The 10,423-nt window shown below is 33.9% G+C and overlaps 1 protein-coding gene across 1 annotated transcript; it reads left to right on the top strand.

Moving 5' to 3' along the window:
• Positions 1-1,469: 1,469 nt before the first annotated feature.
• Positions 1,470-10,197, top strand: SPL7 (squamosa promoter binding protein-like 7). The gene is made up of 10 exons (XM_028076413.2): positions 1,470-2,100; positions 2,253-2,428; positions 2,715-2,929; positions 3,016-3,090; positions 3,196-3,303; positions 3,664-3,778; positions 4,192-4,327; positions 7,083-7,245; positions 7,927-8,466; positions 9,769-10,197. Exons 1-10 carry the CDS (start codon positions 1,646-1,648, stop codon positions 10,057-10,059), a joined length of 2,274 nt encoding a protein of 757 aa, XP_027932214.2. The 5' UTR covers positions 1,470-1,645; the 3' UTR covers positions 10,060-10,197.
• The last annotated feature ends 226 nt before the right edge of the window (positions 10,198-10,423 follow it).

The raw sequence follows: 10,423 nt of genomic DNA, 5'->3' as shown, positions 1-10,423 counted from the left end.
ATCCAACGGTTAACGGAGTAAGAACCTTCATTTTACGAAAAGTGTGCAGTGTAGGAAAATGGGTAGCGCGACACCACATGTTTCTTGGTTGTGATATTTTGTCTTGTTTCACTGTACAATTTGGTATCTTGCACTTTTATCTTCTCAAACTCATTTCAAAGTGATTTATAGATAATACCAAACTGATCAATTGCAACCATCGATATCTCTATTTCCAATTAGATTTTAAACTACTTAAAATTCTCTAACCCTTATATATTTAAACATGAAATTCATCCTCATTCAGTGCAATCATCAATCAAACATACTGAGCACATTCCAAAATGAAAATAAGTACAATCCATTTCAAAGAAAAAAAATGAGTTATAGCTTTCCTTATCTTGAAAGATGCTAACCCAACAACAAGCCCCAAAATAAGAGCACCACGACACGACTACAGCTTACGCCGGAAAACATGACCAAGGGAGGCGAAAATGAGGTCAGGACAGATAACAACATGGACCAAAACTTTGGCATAGAAAAATTGAAGTGGTACACAACTAGCAGAGCTTTCTACTTCAGAACTGTGAGGGAGAAGAAAAAATGTTTATGAAAAGGAAATATATGAAAAGGAAATATAATGAGAGTGAATGGATGTGAAGGAGATTCCAAAGACAACTAGTGGACTGACTTGAGCTTTAATACTTAGTACGACCCATCTCATAAAACAGAAAAAAAAAACACAAAAGGGGTTTACAATTTATATAAATACATTTCACCGATTAAGGAATATTTATTATACTTAAAGAAAATCAATAATCATTAAAATTATCATTTTCATAAATCACGATTTAGACCTGAGATGTCAACATAAATTAACATAAACAATGACATCAATTTATTAAAAAAATAACATTCTGTTTTGAACCAAACGGTTCCTTTAAATATTATTTTAGACACAAATTACATTTTTAAATGTATTGTTTTTAATCTAGTATTTATAGGACATAAATGCATTAAATTATATTTAAAAAATTAAAGTATCTTTTTACGTATTTAATTTAAGGTAAATGATTATTTTGGTTGTGAATATCTCAGTCACAATTTAGTCCTAAAAGAATAATTTGATTTGTGCTGCTATAAAATTTAAATAATGACATTTTTATATCAATTTATCATTAAAATAAAGTGTTCAAAGGTCAATTTAATCTTAAATTTATTTTAGGTATTTAATATATTTAACGAACAGAAAATTACACAATAAGACTAATTACTATATCTTTTACATGATTAAATATTAAATTTTGGTTGTTTAATAAACTAAAGTGTTTATTTATATTACACAGAAGACAAGGAATTAAAAATAATAATTGACTACTTTAATTTAATATTATTTTTAGAAGAAGAAAAAGAGAATGGTAAAAAGAAAGCGCGCGTGAGAGAAGAAAGCGCGTAGTTGAGAAAACTTGCAAATGTCGCCACTATGACCCCATCATCGCTCTCCTGTTAGAACTTCAACCCACTGAGAAAGAGAGAGAGAGAGAGAGAAACCGCCGTTTCTTCCATTCTCCGCCAAACATCCAACCACCGCTAACAACCATCCAACAACCACAATCCAATTCAATTGAATTCAATTCAATTAGGGTTCCCACTTCTTTCCCTCTCCATGGAACCCCAGCAATCTCTCCCTCCCATGGACGATTCCGAAGACCCTTCCTCCATTTGGGACTTCTCCTACCTCCTCGACTTCAACCTCGACGAAGACCACACCAATAACTCTCTCCCTTTCTCTTCTCCCTTCAACGACGCTCCCGAGATCCCTAACGACCGGGTCCGAAAGCGTGACCCCCGACTCACCTGCTCCAATTTTCTCGCGGGTCGGGTCCCCTGCGCCTGCCCCGAACTTGACGCCAAGCTTGAGGACGAGGGTTTGCCTGGCAAGAAACGCGCGCGCACCGCTCGTGCCTCCTCATCCGCTCGATGCCAGGTCCCTGGTTGTGAGGTCGATATCTCCGAACTCAAAGGCTATCACCGCCGACACAGAGTCTGCCTCCGGTGCGCCAATGCCAGCACTGTTGTCCTCCACGGCGAGCCCAAGAGATACTGTCAGCAGTGCGGGAAGTGCGATCTCCTTTCCTTCACTCTCTTCGCCGTCGTTTGATTCAATTACCTCGCCCCCTAGTTAGTTTTATCGTTTGAGATGCGCTTCGATTGAATGTTAGTCACGCGATTGTGTGGTCTGTGTTGTCGTTTTGACGGTCAACGCTTCGCAGGTTTCATGTTTTGTCGGATTTCGATGAAGGGAAACGAAGTTGCAGAAGGAAGTTAGAACGGCATAACACGCGGAGGCGGAGAAAGCCCCTGGTGGACTCTGGAGGTGCTGCTATCGCCGAACTTGAGGCCGTTACTCAGAATGAGGAAAACAATTATGATGCGGAAGCAGGAAAAGGTTTATGTTCTGTATTACAGTGCCCTGTTAATGGTTTCATTTGTATTTTTTTCCTTTTTTTCTCTACATATCGCTTGTGATTTTATATTTTGTTCCACCGAGTGGGAACTAAGACCATATTTGAATAAACCTCTCTATTACCGCTTTCAGGAAATAAAATAATAAAATAAGTTATTCTGTAAGCAAAAACTAGTCTATACATAAGTTTAAAATCATATAGGCTGTGTTTCAAGAATACTGTGTTAAGAATGCTCATTGGCTGTGTAATTGTGCATGCATCCCACAGATTGTTCAAATTTGAGTAATGAGATCAACGACGTAGTAGTGTTGCCAGATCATGGAGATGAACCTGTTCCTATTTTGAGATCAGCTCCTGATGCTCAGAATGTTAATAGTGACAGTGTTGTGTCTTTGCCTGTTTCGGGTGAAACTCGAGTGAATAGTGGGAACACTTCTAATTCGCCTTCTTATTGTGACAATAAGAGTGCCTACACGTCTATGGTGGGTTGCCCTTCTTGTTTATTGTTTTTGTTCCAAATGTATGTTAGTATCGTGGAATAATTGTTGTTAACTTTTACTGATTGTAGTGCCAAACAGGTCGGATTTCGTTTAAGCTTTATGATTGGAATCCAGCAGAATTTCCTAGAAGGCTACGACACCAAGTATATTAAAGCATTGTTATTGCAGTTTAGTATTTGAATAATGGCAAGTCCTTCTGCTGTATACGTCTTAGTAACTGATTAACAGGCTGCCAAATGCATTTGCAGATATTCCAATGGCTGGCAAGTATGCCTGTGGAGTTGGAGGGTTATATCCGCCCTGGGTGCACCATTTTGACAAGTTTTATTGCAATGCCTAACATTATGTGGATAAATGTAAGGGCTCACCTTGATGTTCTTTTCATTATGTGTTTTTGTGTCGTATTTAAGTGGTTGTGTTATGGGTTACCTGCCTCAGTATCGGACTTATTAACTGTAAGATTCTTTGTTCAGCTCATTATTCTAGACAGTTCTTGCTAAATTTTACTGATTGAGGTTTATTTTGTGCTTTAGTTTACCATATACTATCTGATCCATACTCTCTCTTTTAATTTGACAACTCTAGAATTGTACACTTCAACTGAAAAAATAAGAAAATTTGTTACCCCCAGTTTTCAAGTTTTCACGAATTTGATTTTTTTCATATTTTTTAATGTTTTCTGATTTCATTTTTTTCTCTTGTTGTGGATCAACCAGTTACGGAAAGACTCTTTGGAATATGTCAACGAACTTGTTGCCCCTGGAAAGATGCTATCAGGAAGAGGGACTGCACTAGTTCATCTGAATGACATAGTCTTCCGTGTTATGAAAGGTTTGCTTCTTTTTTTTGTTCACTATGTATTTATGGTTTTTTTTATATATCTTCTTCTTGGTTCATTCTCTTTCATATTTTATAACCTGATCCTTATTTCAATACTGACGGTTTCGTAGGTATTTATTCTCCATCTTGCAGATTTTCATTATTCTTCTAATGTTTCCAAAACAAATTAAATAATATCTAGTTTCTTTTGAGTTGGTTTACAAATTTCTTAATTTTTCATGGTCCGTTTGTTTTACTTAGGATTTCGATCTATTAATGTATGTGAATTTTTTTTGCTTTATGTTTTGTAACATAGTACACATCGTATCATATCTAGTCAATGTCAATCTCCATATATTCAGTCTGTTATTTTTTTCTCCCTCATGAGCAATATCATTTCAACAAGCACATTTTAATGGTTACAGATGGAACTTCTGTGACAAAAGTCGAGGTAAACTTGCAGGCACCCAGGCTTCATTATGTTCACCCTACATGCTTTGAGGCTGGCAAACCTATGGAGTTTGTTGCTTGTGGAAGTAACTTACTGCAGCCTAAATTCCGGTATGTAATGGTTGCCTCTTGTAATAATTTTAGTAAGTTTTCATTGCACATAATTGAGCATGTTGGTCTACATTTGTGCTAGTTAAGTTTAGTCTAGTTTTCAACCAAATCCAATTAAACATTATTGAGTTGGGTTTGTCTGTTTTTATTTAGCAGCTCAACCTGATTCGACTCGACCCAACTATATTTGAGTTGGATTAGGTTATGTCATCAACTTGAGTAATTAAAAGATATTGTTATCTTTTTAACTCTTAATAAAAGGTACCTTGGAATCAATATTTTTAATATTGTAAGTCATCAACAACAATACTTAAAACATAAATATAATTTATAAACAGTAATTCTTGAGATACTAAGATATTAAAACAATACTCATAAATTCAATTTAGAGCCCACTTAATCCGGTTCTGAGAGGATGTAAGGAATGAAAAATTTATTCTAATAGCATGTGTAATATGAAATGTTTACTCATAATATTCATTTGATCAACTTTAAAATCGATTTTTCTATGTAGTATGGCTACTGCGCAAATAATATTTTTACTACTTATTTATTATGTAATTGGATTGGGTTGAGTTCACAAGTTTGAAATTCATAAATTTGTTACCTCACCCAATTCTAAATTGGTGCACTAAATGAAACCCAACCCTCAAAAAAATATAATTGGATAGGGTTGGGCAGGTTAGAGGGTTGTGCACAACCTGCTTAAACTCTTAATTTGTGCTATATATATGGTTTTAGCAATGTTGAGGATCAGAAGTTGGGGTTAACATCCATGAGAAAAAAAGGGAGTGCGAGATTTGTAATATTATGGAAGAGGGATTGGAGCATATTTAGATCTCAATGAAACCAAAATCTAAGTATTATTTCTGTGCAATAAACAAAAAACTATTAACTTGAAATTCGGTTTACATGTAATTGGTTTCTGGTAAATTTGTACCACTGTTTTTCTCATGTTTTGGGATTAATTTGGCTTTATATTTTGTAGAAAGTGGACTTTAAGTTTGACTCAATTTGACTTTTAAGGCACCCACTTATATAGTCAATTCCATGTTTGTGTTTTGGTCTTCCTTGACGACCCTAGTGTTTCTGCAAAGTTTTTATCCTTAACAAAATTGAAATCATAAAAGGTGGCTTACCTTTAAAAAATATGAAGTTTGAGCTCATTTATGACTTTCATACTTTTGCATTTATGAATTTTTTCTTAATTGATATTTTAACTTCATCAATTTGCTTTTCTGATAATGTACAAACAGAATTGTGTTGAACATGTGGTATGTAATAAAGAAATAACAAAGACTGCTAAAATCTCCATCAACAATTTAAATAAAGGAGTTATTGATAATCTATGAAGCCCAAATACTTAATATGATACAGGGATATGACAATTTTTTGAAAAATAGGATATGATACGTTAACAAAAATTGATAAAATATTTTATGTGCAGAATATTGGTAAAGAAAAAGGCATTGATTATTTCTTATTAATTCATAACTTTGGCAATCGCAATTTACAAAGATATTTGTGATCATAACAAAAATAACAGTTTCTGCCAATATCATAGCCAACCTTGATTAAATGTATCCATAAAAACATCTTGGACAGAATTCAAAGTAAGTATTGTTTCTGTACAACAGCCTAGAATTCCAAAGCATCATTACTGCAGGATTGTTTTATGTTAATTGTATCATTCTCCTTTTCCCATTACCAGCATCGAGAAAAAAAAAAAAACTTCTATGCTTGATTTATCAAGAGACAACACTGTCAATTCAAGAAGTCTAGAACCATGATCAAGTGGATCATGTGTATTTCCACTGATGACCCACAACCTTGTCTCTCTCTTTTGATACCTTTCATTACAGTCAAAGATTGGAATGCACATAAACCAACTCTGATTTTTTTGGATCCATTTAGTTTCTCTTAGAAGAATGAACAAAGGAGTATGTACTCTGATTTCTTTTACAAGAGTTAGGAAGGGCTTCGTTGCACAAGAAGCTTTAAGACAAACTTTTTGGATACTTTTCAGATACAAATCCGAAAGTATCCATGTTGTATCTTAGTTATTTTTTAAAATATGAAGAAGAGATTCCTTTTAGATATGTATCTGGTAGTATTCAAGGAGAATTGGTGTCTAAAACTGGTATGAATGACAGTGGTACTTTTCCATTTTTGGAGTACATGGGCTTCATAGTTCACAAGCTACCAATGTAAAGCCTGAACTTGTCTCATTTAATAATTGAACCCAATTTCAAGCTTGAGTTTGTTTATTTAATTAAACAAACAAATTTGGTCGAGCATTTAACAAAACAAATTTGGTCGAGCATTTAACAAAACAAATTTGGTCGAGCATTTAACAAAACAAATTTGAATGGTTCACAAATAACTCCACTCATTTATAACCCCACACGCATGTGTGTATATATACATATATATATATACATATATATATATATATATACATATATATATATATATATATATTATTTTGGAATATGAGTTCTGTGTATGGTAATAGCTCGAGTATGGAAAATGTGCAGTATGAGGCACTAACAATGTTACGACCTTTCTCTATTTTTCTCCAATCCCAAATCTGTTAGCAAATGTCATGTGATGTCAAATTAATTGTGCTTTATACTTTATTTTATTTTAGCTGATATATTCTCATTTTCAAATGTATCATTGTTGTACAGCTAATTTAGATTATGATTCATTTGTCAATGTGTTTTTTATAGTATTGAGGTGCTCCCTGTGACAGGCTTCTTGTATCGTTTTCTGGAAAGTATCTGAAATGTGAGTATTGTGTACCGTCTCCACATCACTGGACTCAAGAAAATATTTCTTGTGCTTTTGACAATCAGTTATACAAGATATATGTCCCTCATACAGAGGAAAGTCTCTCTGGGCCTGCATTTATTGAGGTAGTAATTGACGTATAAATCTGTTTGCTTTATGTGTGCATATATTGGTTGTGCTGGAAAATCATTGAACAAATTAGGAAAATATATTTTTTAATGACCACTGCGTACTTTGAACTTAGATGATATAATTTGTGTGCCATGTTTGGTTGGTAACTTCTGTATTTTTCTAATAACTAAATTTGAGGGCTTCATAAAATTTTCATAGCAAGCGTACCAAACTGTGGTAGCATATCATTCTTATCGAATCCCTCTCTGTTGTTGAATTCAGCACCGTGATATTGGTTCTTTTTATTAGACTAGTTCTTGTCTTAAAGTACATGTAATACATGTAAGAAGGTTCTGTGACAATGGCTACAGTGATTAGGAACATTGAAATCCAGTACGGAATTGTACTAATGCTTTATTGATCATTTACACATGTCACTTGATCAGCCAATATAAATCTCGCCATTATATATGGATCATCATTGTCTGGATCATAATAACATCACATTAAGATAAACTGTCTTCACCTTTGATTTAACATAATATTCATTGTTTATTCATTTACAAGTTTGATTAATTTTCATTTATAAATGCTTCACATCAACCTCTAAGAACTTCTTTTTAAATTGTTGCTTTTTTGCCAGTTCATATTTCTTCCCCCCTTATGTTTTCTTATGTCGCTTTTGCCTTTTGTAGGTGGAGAATGAATCCGGTTTGTCAAACTTTATTCCTGTACTCATTGCGGATAAAGAAACTTGTTCTGAAATGAAGACACTGCAGCAAAAATTAGATACATCTCTCCTTTCTAATCAATTCCGGTCTGCATTAGGTCGATCTATCTGCAGTTCGTGTGAAACATGTACACTTAGCCACACATCATCAGACTTACTTGTAGATATAGCATGGTTGCTCAAGGACACCACTTCAGAAAATTTTGACAGAGTGATTACAGCTTCACAAATCCAAAGATATTGTCATTTGTTGGATTTTCTGATGTGCAATGAATCAACAGTCATGTTGGAAAAAATATTACCAAATTTGATAATCTTGACAGAAAGCATGAAATCCAATTGTGTGATTAATACAACGAGTGATGTTGATACAAGGCAACTCCTGAATCACATACATAATGCTGAAATTGCCATATTTCAGAAACATCAGAAAAATGGAAGTATAATTGTGCAGCCTGAAATGGAAGGCTTTAATAACAAGATCTCAGTTGCTATCAACAGTCAGGTTAGGACTAATAAATTCTTTCAGTTTTTTCTCCATGATGATGAAATATGATCGTCTTTTAAAGTTTTAGATTAAGTGGCTTTAATTTTACTTCAATGGTCATTTTCTTGCCATATAATGAAAGTAAATTGATGCATCTAGTATTGGTATAAGTTGTCTAACTTTTGTTTTGTAAAGTATTGGCAACTGCAATCAATTTGTTTGAGACCTTGACAGTTTAAGTTGAGTAAAATTTGATAACATGAAACGTTGCAATTGAGGTGTTGGTGTGTGGGTTTCATTGATAACAAAAGAATTTATTGTATTGTTATAGAGGTCGCAATGATTGTTAGTAAGAAGGAAGTTGTTAAGATGTTAAAAGTGGTGAAAGCATGGGTAAGATGATTGAATGAAGAGAAAAGGGAAAGAAGACCGAAAAAGAGGTGAAAAAGGAAAAGAAATAATAGTCGGGGTTACTGATTGAAATATAGAAGCAATGAATGATCACCACTCTTTTTGTTGGTTAACTAAGGAGGCAGAATCCGCTGAAAATGTGTCGTTTTTGAGATTATGTTCAATGTATTATATTACACCTTATTATCATCCATTTATCCTGAATTTCTTATTTTTAGCTTACGCTTTAAATTAGTTTCTTACATGCGTCTATACTTTTAGCTCAAGGATTATACACGAATTGATTACTGTGTTAGGGTGACATGGCATTTTACAGGACCCTTGGTGTGTTCCGTGTTCCAAATAAAAGGGTGTTTTCCTTGAATAATATTACAATAGTGTAGTAGGAACTTAGTAACTTAACGGGAATGAATCTTTCGACCTTTTTTCACTTATTAAATTATGTTGACTCTAGAGCAAATAGCTTTGAAGTAGAGCAGAGCTCGATTCCCATTCCCCAAACCTTAATTAGATTCATATGGTTTCTCAAGTTCTAAATTATCTACTAAAAAAGATGGTTTTATGTGTCATAACATTTAATAGAGAATATTACTTTAATTGTATGCTAAACTAGTGCATTTTAAAAAACAAAGTGCCTTGAAATCAATTAGTTTCTGATTGCTTCAAGTCCAAAGCTAAGTTTTATTTCATTTGCAACTTGTGTTATCAATGTTCAGCGGATCAATTTGTTGGTAGTATATGTTAATGTGTTAATTTATAGATCGTAGTTTCTTGCCGGACTTATTTTTGTCCCTAAGATGATGTGGTCTTTTTTTATCCCTACTTGGTATTCTGGTATTATGTCTAAGATCTAGTGACTCTGCGTTAGCAACTAACATGGCATTTTCTACATGGATTTTTGTTTTGCAGGGTATCCTGTCAAGAGCAGATGCAAAGTGGGGAGTACTGAAAAATCTAACTTGTAGTAACAAAAATGAAAGAATACCTCTTTTAAAGAGAGACATTATAATGAATGTGGAAGAGTTGCCTGAAAGATATGGTGGTGGATGTTTAGGCAGCAGGGGGTTGTTGAGCCCTCGACCTGCTATTTTTGTGATGGTTTCGATTGCTGTTTGTCTTGGGGTTTGTGTAGCTGTCCTTCATCCAGGAGGGGTTACTGAGTTTGCAGTATCGGTTAGAAGGTGTTTGTTTAACTATTAGTTGAAGCTTCAATTTTTTTTTTGTACTTGTAGTTCGTACATATTTGTTGTAACACTAAATAAACATCGGAATCAGAACAATTAGGTAGTTTATTGCGTTGGAATCGTAATCTAAGCCTTCTAATTTGTGCATTACCAATTTAATCGGATATGCAGAGGGACTTGGCTGCTGTGACTGCAACGAGTCCGATTATAGTTCAAGAATAAGTGTGGTTGGTTTTCTTCTTTCATTAAAAGTGAGGTAATTTTATATGTTCAAATTCAATTCATTTATGTTTAGTGAGCTAAACGAAATTGTTTTTACGGTCAAAATCATTTTATTTTAATGAATATAGAAAGTCGCTTTCGATAATAATTTTTTTCCT

The sequence above is a fragment of the Vigna unguiculata genome, chromosome 6 (genome assembly GCF_037176805.1).
Source record: "Vigna unguiculata cultivar grain cowpea cultivar isolate G323 ecotype 2 chromosome 6, ASM3717680v1, whole genome shotgun sequence".
Lineage (NCBI taxonomy): Eukaryota > Viridiplantae > Streptophyta > Magnoliopsida > Fabales > Fabaceae > Vigna > Vigna unguiculata.
The sequence above is the reverse complement of the archived record's forward strand: the minus strand, read 5'-3'. Positions and strand labels throughout refer to the sequence as shown.

What these genes read in the sequence shown, in the direction of transcription:
- SPL7 (XM_028076413.2), top strand. Translation starts at nt 1,646, where the DNA reads ATGGAACCCCAGCAATCTCTCCCTCCCATGGACGATTCCGAAGACCCT. An exon ending in TACTGTCAGCAGTGCGGGAA is followed by an intron (nt 2,101 to 2,252) that starts GTGCGATCTCCT and finishes AACGCTTCGCAG; the next exon opens with GTTTCATGTTTTGTCGGATT. An exon ending in CTGGGCCTGCATTTATTGAG is followed by an intron (nt 7,246 to 7,926) that starts GTAGTAATTGAC and finishes TGCCTTTTGTAG; the next exon opens with GTGGAGAATGAATCCGGTTT.